At 42.6% G+C, this 27,761-nt stretch overlaps 1 protein-coding gene across 6 annotated transcripts in view; it reads left to right on the forward strand.

Moving 5' to 3' along the window:
* The window catches only part of TJP2 (tight junction protein 2), a 93,824-nt gene that overhangs the window by 28,015 nt on the left and 38,048 nt on the right, over positions 1-27,761 (forward strand). Inside the window, exon 2 of one of the 6 annotated variants that reach the window (XM_050944145.1) lies at positions 16,268-16,342. The exons of 3 other annotated variants lie outside the window; for them this stretch is intronic. Coding sequence is in view for 1 of the 3 variants with exons in the window: in XM_050944142.1 (XP_050800099.1) it covers positions 9,253-9,315 (63 nt within the window). In the remaining 2 variants the exon portion in view is untranslated. Of the gene's footprint in view, positions 1-6,152; positions 6,298-9,208; positions 9,316-16,267; positions 16,343-27,761 lie in introns of those variants that run through there. 2 more of the 6 variants (XM_050944143.1, XM_050944142.1) reach the window with 2 other exon arrangements.

Here is a 27,761-nt window from a genome sequence, read left to right on the forward strand (position 1 = left end):
ATATGACTGCTATCCATCGTCATCATCAGCCCGTGAGTGCTCCTGGCTGGCCTCAGGTGAGGTCGGCCGGGGGCACCTGGGTAAAAATAGGAATGACTCCCGGTCATTCCTGGTAGATAGTACAGAATGGCTGGTAACCGTCCTCATCATAGCAACTGGGGGCTGAGTTCCATCAGCCCCGACCCCGCTTTCATGTCTAAAGAAAAGATTCTGTACTGCCTGGACTATCATAGCAGCGGGATGCTGGGCTCCTCTCCCCGCCACCGTTTAATGTCCTGCCTGGACTATCATAGCAGCTGGAGGCTGCCTCCCCCTCATTTTATCTCACTAAAAAGTCAGTGTTTCTTATTCCTGCATTGTTTATTACTTCATCACACATATGCGGGACATTGCCACAGTAGCCCAGAAAGGTTGGGGGAGAAGGGAAACAACAGGTGGGATTGTTGCAGGGGCACCCCCCGTGAATGGCATGCAGCTTATCATTTCTGTGGGATCTGACACGGAGTGGCTGTGCTCTCTGGTTCTCTGATACACTGGTTCTCTAGTACACTTGCCCCATATTCTAGGCAGGACTGACTCTATTTTTAGATAAACCATAAAGGAGGGAGACTTGGGGAGTCATTCCCATTTTTGTCTTTGCATCCCCGGCCAACCTCAACTAAGGCCAGTCAGGAGCACCCATGACAGCAGCAGACAGTACAGAATGACTGGTAACCATCTCTGCTACCTTGCAATGGCAAATGAATGCTGCCGTGTAGCACTGCAGTACCGCCTCTGTCAGCAGCATCCAGTACACATACGGTGACAGTGACAAAAGGCAAAACGGGCTCCATGGTTGCCATGCTATGGCATCTGCCAGGGCAATCCAGGGAAAAAGGGCGTGAAATGATTGTCTGCCGTTGCTTTCACGGAGGAAGGATTGAGTGACGACATTTACCCAGAATCACCCGCAACATTGTTTTTGCACCATCATGCATTGGGATCTCAACCCAGAATTCCAATGGGCGGGGGAGACTGCAGGAACTATGGGATAGCTACGGGATAGCTACCCACAGTGCAACACTCCGGAAATCGATGCTAGCCTCAGTACATGGACGCACACCGCTGAATTAATGTGCTTAGCGTGGCCACGTGCACTCAACTTTATACAATCTGTTTTACAAAACCGGTTTATGTAAAATCGGAATAATCCCGTAGGGTAGACATACCCTAAGAAAGTTTCTTAAGTAGATACTAGTAAGAGATTTATCTTTTTCTTGTAACTATTTCTGACTTTTCGCATCATTACTTAAAATCTCTTTGTAGTTAATAAACGTGTTTTGTTGTTTTATCTAATCCAGTGTGTTCAAATTGAAGTGTCTGGGTAACCTCATTTGGGGTAACAAGTTGTGTGCATATTATTCCCTTAAAGGAATAATGGACTCCCTCTCCTGGACAGTATAAATACATGGTTGGGCAGTATAGCACATGAATGTTTCTTGGGAAAATCCGAGACTAGGAGTGTTTTGGGGTCACCCTGTGGTGATTTTTTTAAGGCTGGTAAGAGCTAAAATGTAGCTGACTGGGTGCAGCACACACAGAAACATAGCTGGGAGCGACTTACATGCTGAAGGCTGTTTGTGAGCAGCAAGGCATTTAAAGGGCATCTCAGGTTAGAGAGTAGAGTTCACACAGCTACTCATTAGTCTAGATTGTACCCTGGTATGTCACACTGGCATCTCTCACTGAAGAGTGTTCCTAGTCCCCTAATTTTACCATTATATATCATTGCCTAGTAGTCATGACATTGACATAAATATTGCATGTAAAAATACATAAATATGTTTGTCAGAAAGTCCAGGGAAAAGGGGCAGTTAGAAATGATAAAACACAGCATAATTCATAACACAACAAATAGCCACTTGGTTTTGATTAGTATAACCAGTCACCGGTCAATGGGGGATATTTGTGTGTGTGTGTGCTGATTACTATAAAATACAAATTAAAACTAATGTTAAAATCATAGATTATTAGGGACCTCAGGAAGTTATCTAGTCCAGCCTCTTGCTCAAAGCAGGATCAATCCCCAACTACATTCCCAAATGGCCCCCCCCTCAAAGATTGAAGTCACAACCCTGGGATTAGCAGGCTGATGCGCAAACCACTGAGCTATCCCTCCCACCTACTGTCTGGAGTGTTCTTGCTGAAGCTGACAGCTGCACAATTTCTTCATTCACAGTAATATTTGATAATTTGCAGAAGTAATAATAGGTTTCTCATGATCATGTGCACCAGCAAGTCATCTCTCTAAATTGTTGCTGCATAGAATGTAGATTGTTTGCCCGTGGTCAAATTCAATGTCTGCTTTGTGTATTTAAACTAGCGAGCACAATGGGAGGTGTGGTTATGGAGAGAGTTGTTTGCACACTTGTCATATAGTTTGGTGATGTTTAATTCTCCCAGGGATGGGATTGATTTTAAAATATCACTCCTTGCAATGCCCCTGTGCAGATGGAGTTGCAGAGGTGGCCTCTTTGTCTTGTTTGGCGTGTAAAATAATGACTGGATTGTGTAAGTTGTGGTTCACAGATATCACTTCTGTCCCCTCGAGAACAGACAATGAGAATGCTTTACTATTGTTTTGAAATGGTAGTTCTGCTCTTGCATAACCGTTCCCACTGCAGTATTCCATGTAAGGTGTGACAGGCAAGTGTTCCCACTTAACGATTTTCAGAGAGTTAGGTAACATTCCAGCTGGGCATGCTGCTCTGCCTCAGAATATTCTCTCTCACAGGTCCCCAGGGCACTGAGACCTGTGAGAGGGAGAATTAACCGTGGTGTTAGGAAGTGAGCAGGAGAAGCCCTACTTGTGCAGCTGACAGTGCCTTATGTTTTGGCTTGGCGTGGGTGGGTTTGTTAGTTATGATACAGAATGGATCCCATTGTGGCCAGAGTCACTTATGGTTCTCCAGGCACTAAACCGGGGCCTTCAAGGGCAACTGTGAGTGATACACATATTTTCTTCCTGTGCATTAAAAATGTGCTCCCTGAGACATGCCCTCAGATCCTGTGGCTTTGCTTCAGCTTTGATTTATCACTAGGGGGAGAAGATGTGGAGCAAGCAATGCTCCCATGCTTTCCCTGCTGCCTCCAGAGTAGCTTTGGTGTGAGCCAGGAGTGATCTGAACGGTTGCTGTCCCTTCTCTGCCATTCTGGGTCAGCAAATCCCTGGCACTGCAGAAGAGGGAAGAGAATGGTAGCTGTGGCTACCCATTGTCTGCTTACCAGCCAGGCTAAGGGAGCTCTAGGGAGAGCAAGATAGGAGCTTGACTAGCTGTGCCTGAGCTTAGGAGAGGGCCTAGCAAGGGATGGCTCCCCTCCCATCCACTACCCGCCACCCAGGGTAGTTCAGAGTGGGAAAAAAGGAAGAGAAGCTGAGAGCAGCATGGGGTCTTCTCTAACTTGTGCCAGCTGCTATGGTCCCCAAGGGACCACCTGGTGACTAGGGATAGCTGGAGCATGCTGCATCCTTGCCCTTAACAAGCCCCATACTCTATGCCTCTTAGCACCCTCACCTCCACCACATAAATTCCTGGCAGGGGACTTGCAGATGATTTCTCCCCTTTTTACAGTACAGAAAATGAGAGATTGGGACGATGGGCTTCCTGAAATAAGTTTGGCTCTCAGGATGAAAAGATTGGACATTGCTTCTATAAAACATTTGGCTGCAATTCTGCTTTGTTCTGCAATGGAACAAGCTGAAGACAAATGTGTGTTCTGAATTTAGGTCCTCATTACAAATTGCTGCTGCATAGCAGTGTTCTCTGTGAAGGGTAGTTTAGAAAGAAGGGTCTGGAGACTGAACTAGAGAAGAATTGGGTTACTAGGCTTGGTGTACAGTAGCAGTTCTCAGCTGGGGTCCATGGCTTATAGGGGGTCTGTGAGACTTTTCAGGGGGTCTACCAAGCAGGTCCACACTGATCCCCAGTACCTGGTAGCTGAAGCTTGGAGTCCTGAGCCCCACCCTATGGGGCTAAAGCCCTGAGCCTCTGCACACACACTCCCCCCCTCTGGACAGAAGGCCTGAGTCCCAGCTCCCCATGGGGCAGAACCCCAGAGCTCCAGCAGAAGCTGCCCCATGGTGCTAAAGCCCCAAGCCACCCCCCACCCCATGGGGCAGAAGTCCCAAGTCCTTGAGACCCCCTCAGCCCTGAGGGACAGAAGCTCCCACCTGCAACTGAAACCCAGAGCCCTTCCTCCACCACCACCACCCGCAACTGAAGCCTGGAGCCACCCCTGCCCCTTGCAGGGCCGTGGCGTTTTTACAGTATGTTGCGGTGGGAGGGGGGACATTCGGAAAGAAAAAGGTTGAGAACCCCTGGTGTACAGGAAATCCTCCATTGTTTTCTCTGTAAGCATGTGCATATATCAAACAAAGTAATACACTGTTTGCACTTTTCTAAAGTGTTGTTACATCTGTACACTCCCTGTATTACTCAGCTGTTGTCTTCTCTTCCCTTATCTTTGCAACTTATATGAACAGGCAGGCCCCTCTGTCTGGGGTAGCCATGGGGGGGAAGCAATTTTTTTTGAAGCTATAGTTCTTTGCAACCAACTCTTGCCTCATCCTCCTGGAGTTGTACTGCTCTGGTGGTTGAATGATAGAGCTGGAGAGAGAAAATTACAGTCCCTTTTTCGGAATCAAGCAGTGTGATTTCTATCAGACTCCCCCTTTTCAAAGCTTCTGTACATTCCTTTCTAGTTTCAGCAAGTTTCTGAATATACTATTGAGAAAATATGCTCTTTGACTGCATACCATACCAGCTTTAGCTTTGTGTTCTATAAACACTGATGGATCTACATCCTTCTCATAGATTCAAAGGCCATAAGCGACCATTGTGATCATCTAGGCCAATGGTTCTCAATCATTTGGGCTCAGGATCCTACGCAGACTGCTTTCATCATGATGGCTGGGCCAAACCTGAGTGGTGTTGGGACCCCAGAAGTTGCAGTCCCTGGAGCAGAGAGGCAAGCCCAGACAACCACATGGGGACAGGAGCTGCCATGCAGTGCTATAACTAGGCATGGTATGGTACTGCCACCCTTACATCTGCGCTGCTGCTGGTGGCAGCACTTCCTTCAGAGCTGGGTGGCCAGAGAGTGGTGGCTGCTGACCGGGTGCCCAGCTCTGAAAGCAGAGCTGCTGCCAGCAGCAGAGCAGAAGTAAGGGTGGCAATACTGTGCTTGCTGCAGGGCTTTTATACCCTACAACCTTTTTTCATGTTTTTCTGTCTCTCTCTCTCTCTCTCTCTTCCCTCCCTCTCCCCTCCCCTCACTCCAAAAAAAAAAAAAAAAAAAAAAAAAAAAAAGCTTTGCAACCTGGGTAGCTGGCCAGCTCACCCTGCCCTGGTTACGGCCCTACTGCTACATGACCCTTTGAAATATTCTGGCAACCCAATTTTGGGTCCCAACACATGGGTTGAGAAACCTGTGACTTCCTGTGTAACATAGGCCATAGAGCTTCCTCATAATTATTTCTAACACTAACCTTTTAGGAAAAAATACAGTCTTGAGTTAAAAATTGGTGATGGAGAATCCACCACAATCCTTGGTAAATAGGTTCAGTGGCTAATTTACCTTCCCTGTTAAAAGTTTGCCTTGTTTCCAGTCTAAATTTGTCTAGTTTCAACTTCCAGCTATTTTATCATGTTATATCTTTATCTGCTCCATTGAAGAGCCTATTATTAAATATTTGTTCCCCACATAGATATTTATAAACTGTAATCAAGTCATCCCTTAACCTTCTTTTTGTTAAGCTGAATAGATGGAGATCTTTGAGTTTATCGCTATAAGGCGTGTTTTCTAATCCTTTTAATCATCCTTCTGGCTCTTCTCTGAACCCTCTCCAATTTATCAACATCCTTCTGGAACTGTGGGCACCAGAACTGGACACATTATTCCAGCAATGGTTGCACCAGTGGCAAATACAGAGGCAGTGCCGGTGCTAGCCAACTGGGGACCCAAAGCAGGAATATTTTGCCCCCACCCCACATACTAATAATTAATAGGTGGCCCCCTTGAATTGCTCAGTGCTCTAATCAGTTGTTTAGTCTGCTTATGCCTAGCACCAGCTCTATAATAGAGGTAAAATAATCTTTCTCCTCCTACTCCAGATTCCCTTGTTTGTGCATCTAAGGATTGCATTAGCTCTTTTGGTGATAACATCACACTAAGAGCTTGTATTCAGATGATTATCCATCACAACCTCCAAGTCTTTTTCAGAGTCAGTGCTTTCTAAGATAGAGTCCCGCCCATCCAGTAAGTATGGCCTACATTCTTTGTTCCTAGATGTATACATTTACAGTTAGCTGTATTAAAACCCATGTTTGCTTGTGTCCAGTTTACCAAGTGATCAAGATTGCTCTGTATCTGTGACTTGTCCTATTCATTATTTACAACTCTCCCAGTTTTTGTGTCATCTGCAAACTTTATCGGTGACAATTTTATGTTCCCTTTCAGAACATTGATTAAAAATGTTAAATAGTATAAGGGGCCAAGAACAGATCCTTGTGGGACTGCACTGGAAATACACCTGCTCAATAATGATTCCTCATTTACCATTACAATTTGAAACCTATCAGCTACCTAGTTTGTAATCCATTTCATGTGTGCCATGTTAATTTTATAAAAGCAGCAAAGAATCCTGTGGCACCTTATAGACTAACAGATGTTTTGGAGCGTGAGCTTTCGTGGGATGGATGCATCTGAGGAAGTGGGTATTCACCCACGAAAGCTCACACTCCAAAACATCTGTTAGTCTATAAGGTGCCACAGGATTCTTTGCTGCTTTTACAGATCCAGACTAACACGGCTACCCCTCTGATGTTAATTTTATGTTGTCTGAGTTTTTTAGTCACAAGATCATGTGATACCAAGTCAAATGGCTTAAAGACTTCTTAGTATATTATGTCAACACTATTACCTTTATCAACCAAAATTGTAATCTCATAAAAAAATACCGCGTTATTTTGACAGGATTTATTTTCCATAAACCCAGATTGATTTGCATTAATTACATTACCCTCTTTTAATTCTTCATTAATTGAGTCCTGTGTCAGCCTCTCCATAATCTTGCCCAGGATTAATGTCAGGTTGACAGGCCTGTCATTACCTAGGTGATCCCATTTGCCCTTTAAAAAAAAAAAAAAAAAAAAGTACTTCAAGACTTACTGAAAATCCACATTGAGATCCTCAGCCAGCTCTTTTAAAGTCTTGGATGCAAGTTATCTGCTGATTTTAAAATGTCTAACTTGAGTAGCTTTTGTTTAACATCCTATAGAGATAGTAGTGGAATTAAGAGTGTTATCATCAGCATATGATGAGACTATATTATCTGTTCCCCCACCTAATGCAGAACAGAGAAGTGTTCAATAAATATTTGGGTTTTTTTCCCTGCATTATTATTGAGAATTCTACCATTCCCATCTACTAATGGACCAATACCATGCTGGGGATTCTTAAAACTCCTTATTTGTCCTGTGACATAGTGCAGGGGGTGAACTGGTGAGCCTGCACTGGAATCACTCAGATGTTAATTAGCTCACCTTGAGAGAGCCCATGGGGGTAATCAGACAATCAGCTGGCCAGCTGAATGGGAGAAGGATCCAATTACCCCATCAGACCAAGGCTGATAAAGAGACAGGAAGGATGTGCCAAAGAGGAGAGAGGGGACTAGGGCTAGTTGAGCTCAGCAACATAGAGGCCTCAAGGAGGAGGGGGAGAGACTGCTGTTCCCCTCAGGTCCTGGGGAGAAGGCAAAAAGCACAGTTGGTGTTGTAAATAGATTGTTCACAGGGGCTGTTTAGATCTTGAATACATAATACCTTTTTCTAGTAAAAGATTAATTATTTTTATTAAGATGGGAAAAAGCTATCACAGATGCTAGCCACTGGGAATATGAATGCGTTGCTCAGAAATGAAGTTTTACCAGATAGGGAGGTATAATGATCCAAATCAGGAAAACAGAACTTGCCAGACTAGGAATACCCTGATGTGGAAGGGGAGAGGAATAAATTTAATTAGAGTCAGTGGATGCTATTATGACTACTCAAAGTGAGCTTTTGGCAATGGGAAGGAAGTCCTGGAAACAAACAGTTTTTCAGGGAGGCAGAGATGGGGAAATGGTTTTTATAGACTAGAGGTGTGCCAAAACTTTTGAGTGACTTAGTCATTTAAAAAGAAACACCTCTAAATAACTAATCAAATTTAGATTAGGCTTTTAAATATGGTGAGTGTAAATGTTCTGCTAAAAACAGGGCCACAAGCTGCCCTTTTGACCTTTGGCAAGTCCTTTTACCTCTCTGTACCCGTTTCCACATCTGTGAAGTAGGCATGACAATACTTCCCTACCTAGTGGGAATGAAAATACTTTCTTACCTCCCAGCGTCGTTGTAAGGCTTAATTGGTTAATGTTTGTGAAATGCTCTCAGGTCATCTTTTGGGGTGGCTCTAATAGTACAAAGTCCTATTATTGGCATGGGATTTCATGAGTAGCTTCTCTGTCTCTGACTCAGCTATTCTACTTGCTTCATTGTGACGGGGCCAGGGCTTGATGGACAGTGTGTCTCTGTGCGCAGCAGTCTAATTACTTTGCAAACTTCCTTAGAAATGGGGTCACCTGATCTGAAAGGGGGCAGCATTTCTGGAGCTGGTGCATCGAATGGCTAATTCGATTCCCCCCTCCCATCGTGTGAGGCGTAAAGCGAACAATTAATTCCCCGCAGGCGGCTCTCTCTCAACTTCCAAGGGGGAAGAAGAAATGTTGCAATGGGAGCTGCACAGGGTTCCACCAGGAGCAAACCAATTGGACCTGCAGGGGGGAGGGAACAGGTCTGTAACAAATATTCTCACCCATCCCTGCTTCCCTTACTGCCTGATTTCCATTCAGCCCAGGGAGGCTTCTTTTGTCCACTTCCCCGGAGGGTAAAGCTGCTGTGAAACAGGAGCTGTATGTGGTTAAGCGACACCCCTGCACGGAAAATGGTAGTGTGTTGCCCCAGAGTGGTCACACTTGGCTATGGAAGGGTTAGTTACAGTTGCATCGTGGCTCTGGGATTAACAGCACCGGGGGGGATCTCGGGGAAATTATGGCCCAAAGAGCCTGAGTTTGTTTAGAGTCGCAAAGTGCAGCTCAGAGACAAGCCTCTCCAAAAGGGAGGCGGGGTGGGGGTGGGGTGTGTCTGGATCTCCCCTCCCAAGTGCGATACCTCAGAGATGCTGGCCAGAGGAGGAGATCCCTTGCTGTACCCTGGGCGGGAGCTCTCAGCGTGGCTCGGGGTAAGTGTGCTCTGCTTTGGCATAATTTCTCTCTCTCTCTCCCCTCCCCTCTTTTAAGGGGGTTCTGTGAAGCTGGAAAGAGTTCAGGGGACTACAGCAGAGATGCTGATCTGCTCAGCCCTACTGTAGCTGGAACTTTCTCAGTTGGCAGGCACAGTTACATCTATAGCAATAATTCTTTCAAAGAATAAAAAGCTGCCTATGAAGTTACTTGACTGTTGACAATGGTAATTTTTGTAGCAACAATATCCTGCATTTGTTGACATAAATGCTGCCCTGGCTCTGTTTTCCTCCCCCACTGGTGGTGAAACTCCCTTTAGGATACATTTGCTTTGTTAATTTCATAGCACTATAGGTTTACATAGTGCTTTAAACTATACAAACAGAGAGGAATTGTGGATATGAGAAAAAAAGTTTGCAGTTATTATGGGCCTGAGTTAGGCTGATTTGTTCTGCTCCAGCAATTGTAGATCTGTTTTCTAACTCTTTAGCAGCAGCATGGGTTAATGTTGAAGGATTATGAAACTCCTGGATTTTCAGTTTAAATCAAACCCTAATGAGCTTTGTTGTAATTAACATCCGTCCTGGAATGCTCTAAAATATGTTATGGTTTGCGTTTTTTTTGGTCTGAGACTCCACTTCAGTTGCTTGACTTCATGCATTCTATATTTTTAAACATATTATTTGTGCTCTGGACAAAAATAGTTCTTACTGGGAGCAGAGAACTACTATACATGTAAGCCATTAATTTATTTTCTTTTAAAAGAAAATAATTTACACATTTCATGCAAAAGTATTTGGTTTTTTTGCATTCTCCCAAACTAAAATAACTGACTTAAGTGTTGTACAATTAACTTTCTTTTTTGCTTTTAGTATACATGGATTGTGGGACTTGGGGGCTCAGGTCATTATTAGTGAAATACAGTTTCTTATCTCTAGTTTCCCAGTTAAAATATGACCAATGGCCACAGTAACTAAAAATTAATTTATTTTAGTGATTTGTGAAATCAGTTGTTAGTCTCAGACCATTTTCTGTATGTTTTATGATAGGATTTTTTTTCTTTTTTTTTAAATAAGTATATAATATGTCAGTATAGTAATGTGGACACACACCAGGTGCCACATAAACTATAATTCAGTTTTCTTTCCTGTTTTTAAAAAAATAAAATAAAAACTACCCTTGAAATATTCAAATTATATACATAAGTAATCTGTGTAATGCTGGCTCCCATTTCTGTTACCCTGTTCTCCCCATCCTACTCTTTGTTGTCTGCTGCACCCACCTGTTTCATCTTTCTAAATCAAGTTTGTAGTTTTGGGAGAAGAGATGATCTTTCACAATATGTCTGTACAGCACCTAGCACAATCTTGATGTGGAGTCTCTGGGGGCCACTGTAACAGAAATAACTAGTTACCTGTGCTGCTAGACTGAATATAGACATATAAACCCTTGTGAAAACCGACTGATTATCTTATCCCTACGAGTGGTCCGTCTAGGCTCTATTTGAGCTACACAGATCAAGGTGTGTTTAAGCTTGACGTTGCACAGCCACAGTGTCTGTTCTGGGAGCCCTGGGATCTGAAATCTAGAGATTGGCATTGTGCACAATGATTGCTTTGTCACTTAAAATAAATAAAACAATTGTGCATATATTCAATGTCAAAAATGAAGTTATTCCTGGAATAAGACATTCTATGATGAGATTCAGCTCAATAGCCCACCTTTAAATCTCAGAAAAAAGTTCTGTGATGGAAAACTTTTATTAACTGCTGTAGAGCAGTTCTGAAAGCACAATTATGATTCAGCCTGTGCAAATTCAGATTTTTTTTCCTTGTAAGGAAACCATTTTGCTACATGAATTATTTTACCTAATAATACCACATGTTCAAGGTATTATGGGGGCCTGTGGAATTTTGCATTAATTTAGAAAATCATGGAACAGTTTCTCTCTTTTCCAGCCACTTCAAACTGTTTAGATATCAGAATGTGGCCTTAACTGACCAACCGAGAATTTCTGTAGAGCAGATTGCAGAAGAGTTCTCAGCTGGCATAAAACCCAAATACTCAACTACTACACCAACTTCCCCCAAGCTGTGGTGTAGGACACAAGTTTGGGGAGGGGCAGACCACATATGTGCTATACCATTTCATAACTAGCATGGTCCCTTAGAGATCACCGCCAACTGGGTTAAGTCAGAGCAGCCCCAAAACTGTTCTAATTTACATGGATGGGCTGTGGCTGGAGCAAATGCATCATGAGAATCAAGGATATGAAACTTGCTCCCTTATGCCCATCCCACACTCAACACAAGAGAGGATGTCAGCACAAGGAGGAAACTGTGCTTATATTTGTAGCAAGACTACATGTATATGCTAAAGCATATTTAACTTCTAGTGAAATTGTTCAACACTGATTAGCTGTAACTGACCAGAGTTCAAGGAGGACCACATCGTCTTCTGTTGTCCTCATATTTTCAGAGCTCAGCATGTACGAAGCTAGACTAGTGATTTTAAGTGTAATTGTGAGATTTACTGTCAAATTAGGGTTTGATGGGAGAGAGAGATTAAAAGAGTTTAATAAAATGGATACAAATTTTAGTACTGCTTTCATTGGTGTGAGTAGAATTCTGGAGCTTTTGAATTCTGTGGAAAAACTTCCATTGACTTCAGTGGCACCAGGACTTCACCCTTTGTCTTTATTTGCACTGTGCCACAAACTTTCTTTGCCTTCAGTATCTGATGTGGAGTCAACATCAGAGGAAAATTTGATACTGTCAGGTATCCATTGAATGAAGAGGCTGTTTGAAATAGTTATGATTAGAAAGCCAGTCACTCTTTGAATACACTGCACTCTCTCTTTGTTTTATATATAGCGGGAAGGGACTAGATGGCTCAGGGATACAAAGCTTCTCATCGTTCCAATCCAGCACAGCACCATAATGACTTATGGCAGACACTAAGTAATGGTGGTTGGTCTCAGTCCAACCGCAGGTTCCCATGTCCCCAGACTATCATTATAATTGGCAGAAAGAATGGAAGGATTGAGCTACCCTCTTGCCCATCAAGGTGATTCTTTTAAAATATGTTCGGAGGCATGTGTTTCTGTTGTCCCATTCTGTGGACAGAGAATAAAACTTAAGTCTCCAGTGCAATCAGTCTGACACCTATTATGTGCATATTAACTTATGATATTTTAAAAACTCATTGTTAATTATGTTCCTCGTATGCTGGTTATTAATGGACAGAATAACTTTTCTCTTGAAAAAAATGCATCTTAGGCATCGTCTTTCCATTTTGTGTTCTTTAAAATAATCTAAAAAGAATGGATCTGAAATTTTCTTCTCTTAGTTTCATGCATATATCTTATCCTTTGAAGATCTTTATTTAAAAACAAGAAAAGGTGGCCACAGTTCCCAGGTATTTCTAACAATGAGTCATGAGAAAAGAGAAAGCAATGGAGGCACCAGAGCATTTTTCAAACTTATTAAGGTCTTTGTACATCAGTGGTAAGGCAACTTCATTGGGGTTTTATGTAAATGACGTAGTATTTTTTAAAATTTGCTTTCAGATTAACTGAACTATCTCTTTGAAAAAGTTGTTCAAAATCCTAAATCACTGACAGAATTAACAAGTGGACTTACAATACAAATACATTCATTTTAAAACAGTATTTTGAAAATACTTTTCACCCGCCAGACATAAACTCAGAGTTCTGTGTTTTTCCTACCAGCATTGATTGCATTGTTCTGTAAAGACTTTAAAAATAAAATAGAGAGGTAATACCAAATAACCAGGCAGCACAAAAATGAGCCAATTTCTTCATCTTCCAAAAACATACCACTATCAATATTTGCTTCATCAGCAGCCATCCACAATATATGTGCCTTGCAAGATGTCCCGTTGATATACAGTCAACAGCAACAAAAGAGATTAATGGCAGGATAGTCTTGACATAATGGTTTCTTGATATAGCTGCGAGAAGTGTGTATATTCAGTTATAGTTTAAATAATATTCATATGCAGTATATGATATGTAATATATGGAGATATACCTATCTCATAGAGCTGGAAGGGACCCTGAAAGGTCGTCAAGTCCAGCCCAAGTACTGATTTTTGCCTCAGATCCGTAAGTGGCCCCCTCAGAGATTGAGCTCACAACCCTGGGTTTAGGAGGCCAATGCGCAAATCACAGGGCTATGATGTTAGCCTTCCCTTTACTCTCTCTTCTCCAGTCTGTGTTGACAAGGCATTTCAAAGGCTCTTATCTGGTAAAATGTCACTTATGAAGCTTGAGAAATGTTGAGTCTCGTGCTTGTCAGGGGAATGTGGGTCATCCAGTTATGCTGTCTGTCATACCAGGCTTCACAAAGAGATCTGTGAGAAGAAAATTGGTGGCTTATTTTTTTTTTTAAACTGTGCTGCTTTCTTCCAGGCTCAGCAGTTGGCTCAAACTACATCTTGTTCTCTGTTCCAAAGCTGACACTGCAAAATCTGTCTGCTATTCTGAAATTATTTGTTGCATCTAATGGCCAGGGTTCCTCTGCGTAATTCAGAATATTTATTTGAGATGGACCTATCTCAGGAGACGTGAAATATTTTGGTTCCACAATTAAATGGTTTTATGGATAACCTCAATTTCACATGCAATAATCTAGTCGAGTTATTCTAGAGGTAAAAATAGGGATGCTTTTAGATGTTTTGCAATATCAATTTATTTTTAAACAATTATTTACCTTATTACCATGATGATAGCTAAGCAACTCAATAGTGTATGTAACAAGTAAGGTCTTGCATTCAGATAGAACTGAACTTACATTTCTATATTTCTATAAGCTATATTTCTAGCTTAACACACGCATGTGAACTATGTTTATTGTTCCGTTTATTATAATGTTGTTATAGTGCTGCTACAGTCATAGCAGAGAAGACATTTTCATTCTAAACTTGTTTTCAAACACTTCTAACTTTCCAAAAATATTACTTAGCATGTAATTATATATGTTCTTGGCCCAATGTTTGATTTGTTTGGCTGTACTTCTGTTGGCTCGCTTACTGACTTATCAGATTTTTGTGTGTGCATTAGCTCAAACAGGATATATTTTTATTTTTATAATCAGCCTTTCTTATCAAGGACTGTTGCATCAGAGATACTCCTCACTGATGATATTATGATTCATAGTTCCAGGGGTGGGGTTGAGACCAGAGGATTGCATTCTTCAAAACTGCGTATAAATGCTGTACTTTTTTGGTTTGTAAAATGAAAAGCACTGTGATTTCCACTTTCCCCATAGTCATGTCATTTTAATATGCCGCTAATTTGCATTTCTCAGGGCCTGATTTTGGAACCCTAACTTCTGGTGAGCTGTAGTCCCTACTACTGATGTGAATAGGTTCTGCCCAGTGTAAATAAGGCTTAGCTGACATTGATCGAAAAGACAGCCCAGAGAAGATGATCAAACAGAAAATAATGTAACATTCCAGTTCAGAGATGGGCAGGATAAAACTCTTGCCATTGGTAGGGAACTTTACCCTCCCTTGCCCTTCTCTCTAGTCCCTTGAGAAGAGGGGTGGAAAATCCAAGAATTTTCCATTTTGTTACATTACTCTTATCTCCCTCTCTGATCCAAAAGCACTAAGGAGGCTATTGGCAGAGTGAGCATGTAGGTGAGTTGCCCTCACAGCCTCTCACAGAATATTGTCGTAAGATCAGCCAAATGGAGGCAACCCTTGAAGTAACTAATTTTTTTAGAGTCCTAACATTAATTGTGTGTAAGTTTACGGATCAACATAATTTTAGATTAGTAAACCGGATGCTCCTATGATGCTGTCTCAGATGATTTAGTTCTTACCTAGACTAAAGACTCAATGTAGGATAGAAATGCAGGTTCACTGCTCCAGGAGGGACCCTGGGGAGGAAATTTAGTTGTAGTTCCTTTTCTGCTCCCTTTTGCTCATGGGGGAGAAAGTTAACATACTGCAGCTCTTTATAGGGTGTGGTTCACTTAATCCCCCTGCTTCATGGTGGCTGGCATGTTGAATAGCCCACCTGCTTGGGAGGAGTGCGAGTATCTGGCATGCAGACTCTGTTTTCCCAAGCCCCCACACCTATAGCCTTGATGAGGGATAATATGATCAAGTATGGGATGGGCTTGGTCCCAATCTAGCTTTTAAATCAGTGTAATCTAAACCTAGTTAGCTAGTGGATGTGTGTAAAACCAGGCTCAACTTTCACCACTTCGGGAATTCTCAATTTGTAAACATGGACTGGTTCATCAGAAGCCAGGTGGATGTTTAAATTGATGAATGACTAAGGCTAGGTCTACACTGGGGGTGTGTGTTGACCTAAGATACACAACTTCAGCTATGTGAATAGCGTAGCTGAAGTCGGCATATCTTAGGTCGATTTACCTGGCCGTGAGGATGGCGGTGAGCTGAACGCTGCCACTCCCCCATCGACTCCGCTTCCGCCTCTCACCACGGTGGAGTTCCGGAGTCAATGGCAGAGCGATTGGGGATTGATTTTATTGCATGTAGTGTAGACACGATAAAATCAATCCCCGATAAATTGATCAGTACCCACCAATCTGGTGGGTAGTGTAGACGTACCCTGAGTCAGGTTCATTGCTGACTCCTCATATGCAATCCCAGTGAAGCATGTGTAGAGCAAGCCCCTGAGACACCTTTGGAGGAAAAGTAGAGCTAACTGAGAGATTTTTTTGGAGGGTGAGGTGGGTCTGAACTACTGACTTGATGGGCCACAGATCACAAAATCCATGTGAGATGAGGCCAAGGAAGAGATGAAAATTCAGGAAGCAGTTTAAAGAGTGGCAGAGCTGATTATACTTGCAGAATGTGCTGACCAATGGAAACTAACAGTTTGGTAAAGAGTTTGCTAATATATCAAACTCACACAGTGACACATTCACAATTTTATCTTCTTCCTTTGCTTAGACTGCGCCTGCTGTTGCGAAGATCTAACAATTGCAGCACAAACAGTTTACAGTGGTTGATACAATAGACAAAGAGGTCAGTGTCTGAATTCTCGAAAATGGCAGACGTTTTTTGTGGCTATTGCTCTAATTCACCTCTCTGCAAGGTGACTTAGTGTACTTCCATGGTTCATAATTATTTGAATTGACCATGTCGAAGTACATATAAAGACATTAACAAATTAATTTGATAGTGTCAGTCAAAATGCCAGAATTATTTTCTTCCAAAGGTCTGAATTATTGAGCAAAAGAGAGAACCTTCAAGGTTGACAAAGTTGACTAAAATTTTGTCTTTATTTGCTATGTGATTGGGGTACTGCCTCCCATGTGGTATATATATTTTGGAGAGAACTGTGTTGTGACCCTAAGTTCTGGGGTATGTAGTATTGCGGGGGGGGAGGGGGGCGTGTTGGTCTTTGAACACTCTCTAAAATAAAGACTGTCCAAACCATATAGAATGAGATTGTTCTGTATGCTTTTATCCTCCAAGAAAAGAGAGCTAAACTGACTGCTTATAATCTGTTTCTTATTGCTACAGGGAAACACTTTTATAGCAACAGTAATGCCTGGAAGAGTATGGCCTATCATTCTTCTGTTAATAAAGCTAAAACAAAGGATAGGATAAATGTTAATGGGAAAAGAAAATCTAATTTGGCTGGGACCAAGCTGAAAAACTGACAATTTTGTTTTGAATTGTCTTATGTTATGACTGGATGATTAGGTATAAATGCTGACCTGCCTGGTTTTTATCCTAGCAATGAATCGTGCTTAAAAAAAAAAAAAGTAAGTTACTTACAGTACTACAGCAATACCCAACCTGTTCTTTTAGAGCTAGTGGTTTTATTTATTGGATAATAATTTATGCAATGCAGGGTCATTGGAACTGCATAGATGCAACTTTCTGTGCTAATGCTGGCTATAGTTTTACTGCTTAAAGTATTGGATATTGATTTGTTTGGAGAGAGGGAATGTTGATTATTTTGTTTATCATTTTAAGGCATAATATAATGGTACTCGTATTGTGCAAGAAAATCTACTTTGGAGTCGATATCATACCAATTGAGCAAGAAGACTCTAAACTACTGTTGAGGGTCATGGACACCCACGAGCTATTATATTAACTGAGGCATGTTTGTTTTCATTTATATTCAAGGATAGCATCTATTTAAAAACCATGCTCCTGTTTGAACATGTTGACCTGCCCTTGTAACAAGTAACATATACGATGTCTATGAATAAAATAGTTGAGAGGTGGAAAAATCCTTATTTCTATCTTAGTTTGTGTACTTTTGTGCACTTGTCAGTACTCTGTGCAGTCGGTTTTGCTGTTTTCCCTGATCAGTTAGGCCCTGGTCTTGCAAAAACGTACTGGGTACTTAACTTTGCATCCTGACTTAAATGGGACTACATTCCTGCTTGAAGTTAAACTTGTGTGAAAGTGTTTGCGGGACTGGGGCTTTAAATTGTTTTCCCATTTTCTTATGTGTGGGTCTCTTATGCAGCAACAGGGAGAGTAAAACAGTGTTTAAAAATTAGAAAATATACTTGTGAAACCGCAAGAATTGACAGGGAGACACAGGCAGTAACTGAAACTGCTTTTAACATTCGTTTTAATTTAACTAGACTTCAGCTTTATGGTGTCCTTTCAATCATGCAACCTTGTTGCAGTACATTTAAAATGAGATTTATATTATACTATTCTGTATAAGTGGTGCAGGATGAGATAAATGTAAGGATGAATATCAAGAAAGAGGAAACAAATTTAATAAAGAAAAAAAATCTTAGATCTTTCCCCTTTTTTATTTAAGGGGCTGAATTTATTTTCCAACACACATTATAGGTATTTAATTTCCAGGAAATCTTTCCAGATATCTTGAAGTGTTGCCAACACATCACTATATTCATTGGGGGGGCGAAGGAAGCCAAGCTATTAATTTTGTCTGATCTTTAGCCATTTGAATATTGTATTACCTGGCATGCCCAAATCTCGAGAAGCAGGCTCTTTATTTTCTGCACAACTGCCACAGCATGATGGGGACGTAAACAAACATGGCCAAGACTGTAAAAATACTACTTTCTTCACAGGAGTGAGACTGTACTTCTCAGGACACTTATGACAATCAGTTCCTCCCTTTCTCTCTGATGATAAGCCACCATACACAAAGGAACAAAATTTTGAATAGGGAATGTTTTAGTTTCCAGAGGCTTATTTCTCAAGAGGAAGAAATGAGCCTCTATAAAAGATAAGTAATGTAAAATATTTTGGCTCTATTTTTTAAAACAGGATATAATTTTTTATTGGCTGAAACGGCTGCTGCTTTTTTTAGTTGAAGTTGTTCCACATCTAGATTGGTTATTTCCTGTTGGGGGAAATAGAGGGAGAATTACAGCATGATTCTGTAATGGTTCTTGGTTAGAGTCTTGAAGAAATACAATGCATGGGATATTGAGGGTTGACCTGCCACTGCAACAAACTAAGCCACATTTTTGTCATGTCATGTCCACCACAGCTATATTTGGATACAACCTGATCCATTTTTCCAGTGTAAAATAGTTTTTTATTTATATTGACATGGGGTATTTGTTGTGCTGGTATGTGATGCACATATACACATAGTAGAATTCCGCTGTTTCTGAAGTAATGTCCATTTTCCAATTCTTTTAGAAATAAAAATCTGACTCAGTCTTTTTTTTCCTCTTCTCCTCCAAATTGGGTACAAGATTGTATGCTAATTTCTTAACTTGAAGTAGTACTGCCCAGGTATTGGCTCAGATTTTAAATGCCCACAGTTCTGTATTCATTGCTACTTTTTTCTGCTCACACCCCCAGGTACAAACTCACATTTTCATGGTAAGAATGAAGACCAAGGCCCAAACCCTGTAAGCACTTGAATTCAATGGGACTACTCCCATTGAAAAAGTTATTCCCTGTGTGTAAGTGTTGGAAGGAACAGGGTTTCTTTCAAAAAATACAAGTTGCTTTACAAGCTTACAGTTAGAAGTAGGAACTCTTTCAGGTCATGGTTTTGCTGTGGGGTGAGGTTTTTGTGTTTTTCTTTCTTTAAAGTATTGAATTTAAATGTAATCCAGAATCCCAGAGCTCCGGCTGCAGCCTGAGGCCCCACTCCCTGAGTCAGCTGACCCAGGCCAGCCTCAGGTTTTTTAATCCCTGTGCAGCCCAGGAGCCCAGGTCAGCTGACTCATCCTTGTGCTATGGGGCTAAAAATAACAGTGTAGATATTCGGGCTTGGGCTACAGCCTGGGCTCTGAACCTAGTAAGGGGAAGTTGGGTCTTGGAGTAGGGTTGCCAGGCATCCAGTTTTCGACCAGAACTCCCGGTTGAAAAGGGATCCTGGTGGATCTGGTCAACACAGCTGACTGGGCCATTAAAAGTCCAGGGGGCAGTGAAGTGGGGCTAAGGCAGGCTCTCTGCCTACCCTAGCTCCACACGGCTCCTGGAAGTGACAGGCATGTCCGGCTCCTAGGCACAGGGTTGGCCACGGGAGCTCTGCGTGCTGCCCCACTCCAAGTGCCAGCTCTTCAGCTCCCATTGGCTGGGAACTGCAGCCAATGGGAGCTGCGGGGGCACCTGCCTTAGCCCCACTGCTCCACCAACTGGGAGCTTAGGTAAGCCCCAGAGCCTGAACCCCGTGCCCCAGCCCTGAGCCCCCTCCCATACTCGGAACCCTTCAGATGAGAGCCCCCTCGTACATTCCAAACCACTCATCCCAGAGCGCTCATCCCTTCCCGCACCCTTGCCCCAGCCTGGAGCCCTGTCCTGTACCCTGAACCCCTCATGTCTCACCCCACCTTGGAGCTCACATCTCCAGCCGGTGTGCTCCCCTATCCCCGTCCCAGCCTGGTGAAAGTGAGTAAGGGCTGGGGAGAGCGAGTGATGGAGGGGGGATTGTCATAACTTTCCTACTCAGATCTGAACCTTAGAGTTCAGAACATGAGAAGCTAGCATGAAACCTCCAAACTTAATTACCAGCTTGGATCTGATATCGCTGCCACCAGCCAGAAAATTCCAGTGTCTGGCTCACTCTGGTCTCCCCAAAAATCTTCCCTGGGGGACCCCAAGACTCAGATGCCCTGAGTCTCACCACAAAGGGAAATAACCCATTTCCCTTCCCCCTCTTTACCTCCTCCCAGATTTCCCCGCCCTGAGTATTCTAGGATATTCCCTGCTTCAAGTCCTTGAAACACAAGTACCGAGAGATCAAATCTCTCCCTCCCCTCACCCAGAGAGTATGCAAAATCAGGCTTAGTAAATCTAACACAAAGAGATTTCCCCCCTCCCTTCGTTTCTTAGCCTTAACCAGTGAAAAAAACTCAGGTCTTAAAAAGAAAGCTTTATATAAAAAGAAAGAAAAAGACATAAAAATGGTCTCTGTATCAAGGTGACAATATACAGGGTCAATTGCTTAAAAGAAAAAAATGAATAAACAGCCTTATCCAAAAAGAATACAATTTAAAACATTCCAGCAACTACACACATGTAAATACAACAAAACAATATAAACCTATTGTCTTACTATCCTTGTACTTACAACTTGGAAACAGAAGATTAGAAAGCCTGGAGATAGAGAGATCACTCTCAGAGCTGAGAGGGCCACCGAACCAAGACAAAGAACACCCACTCAAAAACTTCCCTCCCTTGACATATGAAAAATCTTGTTTCCTGATTGGTCCTCTGGTCAGGTGTTTGGTTCCCTTTGTTAACCCTTTACAGGTAAAAGAACATTAACCCTTAGCTATCTGTTTATGACAGGGATGGAGTGAATGGGGGCAGGGCCTTGGAGAACGGGCGAGGCAAGAGTGTTTGGTTTTGTGGGATTGTTGCAGGCACAGAGGGTGCCCAAGGCAAGCAACAGTGGTTCGTGCCTGGAGTGCTTAGTGCCAATGAACACACACCAGGGTGGAGAAGCAAGCAAAGTTTATATGAGATCTCAAAGCTGTGCTGGGAGACTTGACATGCCTCAGATCCAGCACCCCTACACAAGCGGCTTTTCCCTTTTTATAAGTTTTTTTTCTCTTTCTTCTTTCTTCCCCCCTGTAGCAATTACGTAAGCGCAGGTGCATTAAGTAATCTTGGCAGCGGCAGCTCATTAGTAAGTTTTCCTTCTGCAAGTTATCTTGTCCTTCTGCTAAAGGTGCACAGGCCTCATTATTTCTGCTTTAGACCGGTTAGAACTGTTGCAACTGATAACGGCTGTTACACCTGGCCTTTTAGGTCGATTAAAGTTCAGACATGGAGGGACTCTTATCTGCTGAGGCATAAAACCAGGAAGGCTCCATACCCTTGTGGCCTTCCACCCTCCCGAGTTACTTAGGGTTATGCTTAGTGACACCAACAGGATTAGAAAGTTGGTATCCCTATCTTGGAGCCCGTGCTCCAGCCCAAGCCTGAACGTCAACACTGCTATTTTTAGTCCCATAGCGCAAGGCCGAATCTGTTGACCCAGGATCTGAGACTCCCTGCCATGGGTCTTTTTTGCAGTGTAGATGTACCTTACACGACTTACATATGTATGGCTTAGCGTCTGGACTGCAGCCGTACATAGTATGACAGAGGAGAGATAAATATGGGACTTGAGAGTTTGCTGGATGAAATATAGAGTGGAATTTTCAAAAGTATCAAAATGATTTAGAAGCACAAGTCCCATTTGTCTATCAGTGGAACTAATGCTCCTAAATTCTTAGAAGCTTGTGAAAACTTCACCATTAAATTATAGCCACTTTATTTTTGGCCCCAAAATGTGGCAAAATCTGCAGATTAGTCCAGAAAAGATGACTTTCTATTTATTTGATCTATTCAGATTAAATGTAGTCACTCTCTAGTATTTTATTATCTATTCTGGGTGCTCTTTTATCAATCTGGAAGAATATTAGGTAGATAAATAAGAAGAAAAAAGTTCATAAATTGACCTCTTTTTCTGGACTATAGCTTGAATAATTTTATAATATGCTATTCACTCAGCTACATTTCGAGTCCACTCTGTTGCAGAGATAATTAAGGAAAGTTATCATTGCACTAGCACCATATTGAGGTTTTCTGGCCAAAAATAATATGCAGAAAAATCCAACCAAAGTGTGCGTTATTCTACGCCAAATCTGCTTTGTTGTCATCGTCAATGTTACACACACACACACACACACACACACACTTCTAGTTTCCAACATAACTCTGCATATGAGAGAGTCAGTGTCCTGACTTGTGTAGCTGCAGCATTGCACCATCTAGTGGAATATGGAGTGTATAATGTACATGCCTTGGATCAGGACAAGAAGCTATGCTGATTTATACCTGCCGAGGATCAGGCCCACAGTATACAGAAGTGATGTCTAGATAGCTAATGGACCATTGGAGGGATTTGGGGTTTCTTATTCTATTTTTGGGTTTTAGCATTTAACTCTATGGTTCCTTTGGTCTCTGAAAAAAGAACAAGAGTACTTGTGACACCTTAGAGTCTGAGTACACTTCTGTCAATGCATTTAGGTTTCCATGTGAGAGAAAATTTCAACTCCTGTTGTTAAATTCTTCACTTAATTTTAACATATAGTGTGAGGAACGAGGGAAGGAAATGAGTTTTCTCTTCCATCTAATGTTATAGACTTAATTTTATTTTTCCCTTCAGTAATACACATCCCCAGAGATGGAAAAGTTTAAGTAAACATCTTTGGAAGGTTAATCCAGACGGGGTGGGCGGGTGGAGAATGGAAAGGTAAAAGGGGATGGGTAGAGAGGGTAATTGTTAAGTAATATAAGAAACGGTGGAACAAGAATTCTGCAAAGAATTTTTTCTGAGTTTTTCAATGGCTCTTAGTGATTTTTGGGTACCAAACTTGAGACATTTTTACATGGATCTGCTTTTCAGCCCCCAGGCTTTGAAAATGAGAACTCTTTTGATGTCTCAAGCTGATTGCTCCATATCACTCTTTTTAGAGTCTCTCGGCCTTCACATTTTTAGAAGAAAGTGGGGCAGACTGAAATGTTTTGAATGAGAGTATCTTCTTACTGAAATTTTTTTTTTAATACAAGTCAAGCCAAGATCAGCAACATTTTCATAATATCCTTTTTTTACTTATGTTTTTCAAAATTGCCCTAATTTTATCACTCCCCAGATAATTATATGCCTGGTCACTAATGTGCTTTATTTAAGGTGTCTTGAGTGGCAGTAAAAAAAAAAATAGATAAAACCATGCCAGGGATATTCCTGAAGGAATTCTGAACCAAAAAATGATGCGCACATTATTTTAAAATTCTGCAAATTTTATTTTTCAATACATAAATGTGGCTCCAGCATGGCAGTGGGGAACACAGGCCACTGGCTGCATTGAGGTGGAGATCATCCTGAAGCCCCCACCTCCCCTGATACAGAGACTGAGCAATGAGGCTGCACTGGACCCTGACACAGCGCAAGGGCTGAGCCTGCCCCAGAAATACCCTAGGGCCCTGCCCCTCTGTGCCAGGTGCATTAGGTGAGGGTGGGCAGGCTCAGCCCAGCAGGATCAAAGTGTGGAGGGGCTCAGTGTGAGGGGATCCAGGTGTGGGGTGAGAGGTTTCTGTGTGGAGCAGTCTGGGTGCAGGCGGTTCAGTGGGAGATCTGGATGCACCGAGGCTCGTTGAGGGGTTCCATGTGCAGGGTCAATGGGACTCTCCAGGGGATCCAGGTGAAGGTGGTTGGGGCTCAGGGGGGAGTCTGGGTGTGAGGGGTGTAGTGGGAGGGTCCAGGTGCTGGGGGAGTGGGGCTTGATGCAGTTGGAGTCCAGGTGCAGCTGGTTGGAGATCAGTGGGATGGGGATCAGGTGTTGGGGGCTCATCGGAGAGGTCCAGGTGTAGGGGGGTAGGGTTGGTCAGAGTGAGGGTTTGATGGGCCTGCTTAACAGGGGAGCCCCAGCTGCTGCCGAGGGGATGCCACATGCTGGGCTCCCGCTTCCCCTCATGTTATCGTCTTAACAACTCTGGATGTGCAAGTATAGGCAGGTAGCTGGCTTTGCCAGTGTGTTAAAGATCATATTAACGAACTCTGCTCTGAACAGGATTAGATTTTTTTTTTAAATCATAAAATAGTTTTAGCAACTCTAGAAAACTTTTGCAAAATCTCCTAAAGGCAATCAAGTTTGGGCACTAAAGGCCTAAACTTGATTATAATTCAATAGGAAATGCTTTACCCTTTGATCCTTCTCCACACAAGGAAAGTTGGACTTCTTAATTCTCCACCAATGTTTGCAACAGTGGAGTTGTAGTGGAAACAAGACTTGGATGTTTTTACTTCAGTATCATCTCAGTAGCGTGATAACCATACCCATGTCCACTACAGCCAGTGCCCTATGGGGTCTGTAGTAGTTTGGTCCTAAATTCTGCCTTTCAGTCCCTGGATTCTGTGGTACAATTCTGCAGCAAGGGGTAGAAACAACAGCCAAATTTTGTGGCTCTAACTTCAGTTTCCATCCTGAGTTCATCCTTCTTCCTAATTTTCCTGTTGTAGATACAGCCTTTCTTTGCAAAACATGATGACATTTGCTGCTAGAAGGGAGGGAAGAAAGCTGGGAGGCAGCATGGTCCAGTGGCTAGAGCACTGGATTGGGAATAAAGAGGCCTGTTTTCTGTTCCTAGGTCTGCCAATGAAATCAGGTGTCTTTTCACTAAGCAAAAATGTGTGTCCTTAGCTCTTTATGTCAAGTTAACTAACACAAGGTAAAATCGTAGTGAAGTCAACGCAGTTTTTAGTTTTCACCCATGTTAACAAGTTGAGTTAGACTATGAGGGAGCCTAGAATTTTACCTTGACCTGCTAACTTGTGTGAAAACTATAGATTACCTTACCTTGGAGGCACTAAGGTTTTTACCTTGTGTTAGTTAACTTGAGCAAGCTAATTCAAAGAGTTAAGGACACACCTTGTTTGTCTCCCTGTGAAGACAAGTCCATCATGGCGAAATCACTCTACCCCCCCCTATGCCTCAGTGTCTCCATGGTAAAATGGGATTTATAATACTTTTCTTTATAAAGTGCTTTTCGATGGTGCTATATGGGCCAAATCTTTAGAAAGATTGTGCACGTGAACAAAACTCTGTGCACCAAATTACTTTCCATGTGAAAAGCGTGTCTTGTTTCTCAAGGACTGGCATTCAGTTACTAAGTGAGTGCAATATAGTGGGTGTCTATTAATACTTGTATAATAACAACTAATATTTATTATTTGATTTGACTTTACACTGCAAGCTTGTATACCCTTAATACATCCATGTGGAGAGAAAGGTAGTTCCTTGCTTTGCTTGAGTGCCAGGTAGCAGCACCAATCATGTTGCATATAGCACTGTGCCGTCATTACTTGCAGTCCTGCCTTGTCGTCTTCCCAGTTTTTTCTGCTTCACTGGGAAGCAGTTGCATGCTACTTCTTGTGCTGCTGCTTCTCAACATCTGTGATGTTAACCAGAATGGACCAGCAAGAGAAGAAAGGCGAGAAGAATGGCAAGAAGTGTTCCCATTGTGATCATTCTTCGCAAGCTACTTTTATGAGTCCAGTTCGTCTCCATTGTCCAGGAAACTCTGAGCCATTCAGCAATCTGGGACTCTGCTTCTCAATGCTGGTCAGCTGCTCTTTTGAAGGAGTTATTTCAGCAGTACACAGGTCTGCGTGGGAGGTAGAAAATTCTGCTCCTATTCCTCCCTCTGCTCCAAGATTATCTGTGGAAGATGTGACCTTGCCTCCCACTTTTTTGCCAGACCGTGCCTTTCTTATCACTAAGGCATTTGTGAAGGCAAGGGCTCCTTCTGCTTTCCAAGCACTCCCTGTCAAGATTAGCAGACCAGTGACTTTACATAGAGCTTTCATAGCTCCACCCTGCACAAAAGCAGTTCCTTTTACTTCAGCTCCTAGAGCTCCAAAGGAAGCGAAGATGGATTTCAGAGAGTATAAAAGATTATCAGCCAAAGGGAATTCAGTGCAGGCAATGTCCCTGATTCCTTTCATAAGTGACTCCTTTGAGGAAGGGGAAGTGATGTCCTCTGAGCCTGAGGAAGGGTCATATGAACCACATTCATCCAGCAAATCCCTGATAGAAGTAAAGAGGAGATCCTCTACCAAAGTTACCCAAGTCTCCTCTGACTTCATTGAGGAAGGGGAAGTGGTGTCCTCTGAGCCTGAGGAAACATCTGGTGAAACAGACTCATCTCGAAGATTCCTGATTGAGGATCTACCCTATCTGTGCAAATATTTTATGAAGCAACTCAGACTAAAACATTATACCTCACGAAGTGGCTCAAGGAAATTGCCCCATCTTGTGGAGGAGAAGCCAGATGATACCATTCCCCTTCATCCATCCATCAGTGCCTTAATTGAAAACATCTGGCAGGCTCCAGATGCTCAGTTTATATTACCTACTCATCTGGCTAAGCTTTACAAACTTCCAGCTGGGAAAGATAATCTGTGGGCCTCTGCACCAAGAGTTGATTCTAGAATAGCATCTCTCTTCACCAAATCTTCACGTCATGATGAGGAAGAAACTGTTCTCATGGACCCTTTAGAACGTAAGGTAGATGAGGCTCTTAAGAGTGCCTATGAATTTGCTACCATCCAGCTTTGTGTCTCCATTTACTCCCTGTATGCAGCCAGGTCACTGGTGGAATGGCTAAGGAAATTATTGACCTACTCTAAGAGGCCTTTTTCTAGGTCATCTCGCAAGGTGTGCACCCTTTGTGATCTGGCATCCCGCTATCTTCATGATGCAGCCCAGGATTCCCTCCACCTGGCTGCCCATAACATAGCAACTCTCACAGTGGCTAGGAGAGCCCTCTGGCTCCGTCCCTTAACAGGTGGGGAACTTTCAGCCAAACTCAAACTTGTTGGCCTGCCTTATGATGGGAGTCATCTCTTCGGGGAAACCTTAGACCAGGCCTTAAAGGATCTTTCAAAGAGTACAGTTATGCCAGGAGATCAAGAAAAACCTCAGGCCTCTAACTCCTCCCGTGCCTCCAACAGGCCTAACAGGGGTGTCAGGTATCCTCTCTCCTCATATAGACCTGGCAGGTATAGATACAGGTATCCAGTAAACCAGTCCGTTCACTTCTCTGGCTACAGGGGAAGAGGTAGGACCAACAAATACCAGCCTCACCAAGAATTCTGACTCTCTTTCCCCTCAACAGAGGGTGGCAACAAGGACGAAGCTTTTAGTTTGTCCCAGTCAATGGAAAGAAACTGTCTCCAGCAGCAGGCTTCTCTCTTTTATTTTCTGAGACCCTCTAGATCAAGAACTTCCACCTGTCCTTTATATTTTCCTCTCCTCGCTGCCCCAAGTCCTGGTGAAAAGAGACATAGTCCTGCTCACTGTGCATCACCTGCAAAACATTCACATCCTTATTCCATTCCACTCGGAGAAGAGGTTCACAAGTATCTAATTTGTTTATTTAGAAGTCCGCAAGGAATCAGGGAGCAACCTTCACATCCTGAAAT

Source organism: Gopherus flavomarginatus, chromosome 3 (genome assembly GCF_025201925.1).
Source record: "Gopherus flavomarginatus isolate rGopFla2 chromosome 3, rGopFla2.mat.asm, whole genome shotgun sequence".
Classification (NCBI taxonomy): Eukaryota; Metazoa; Chordata; order Testudines; family Testudinidae; genus Gopherus; species Gopherus flavomarginatus.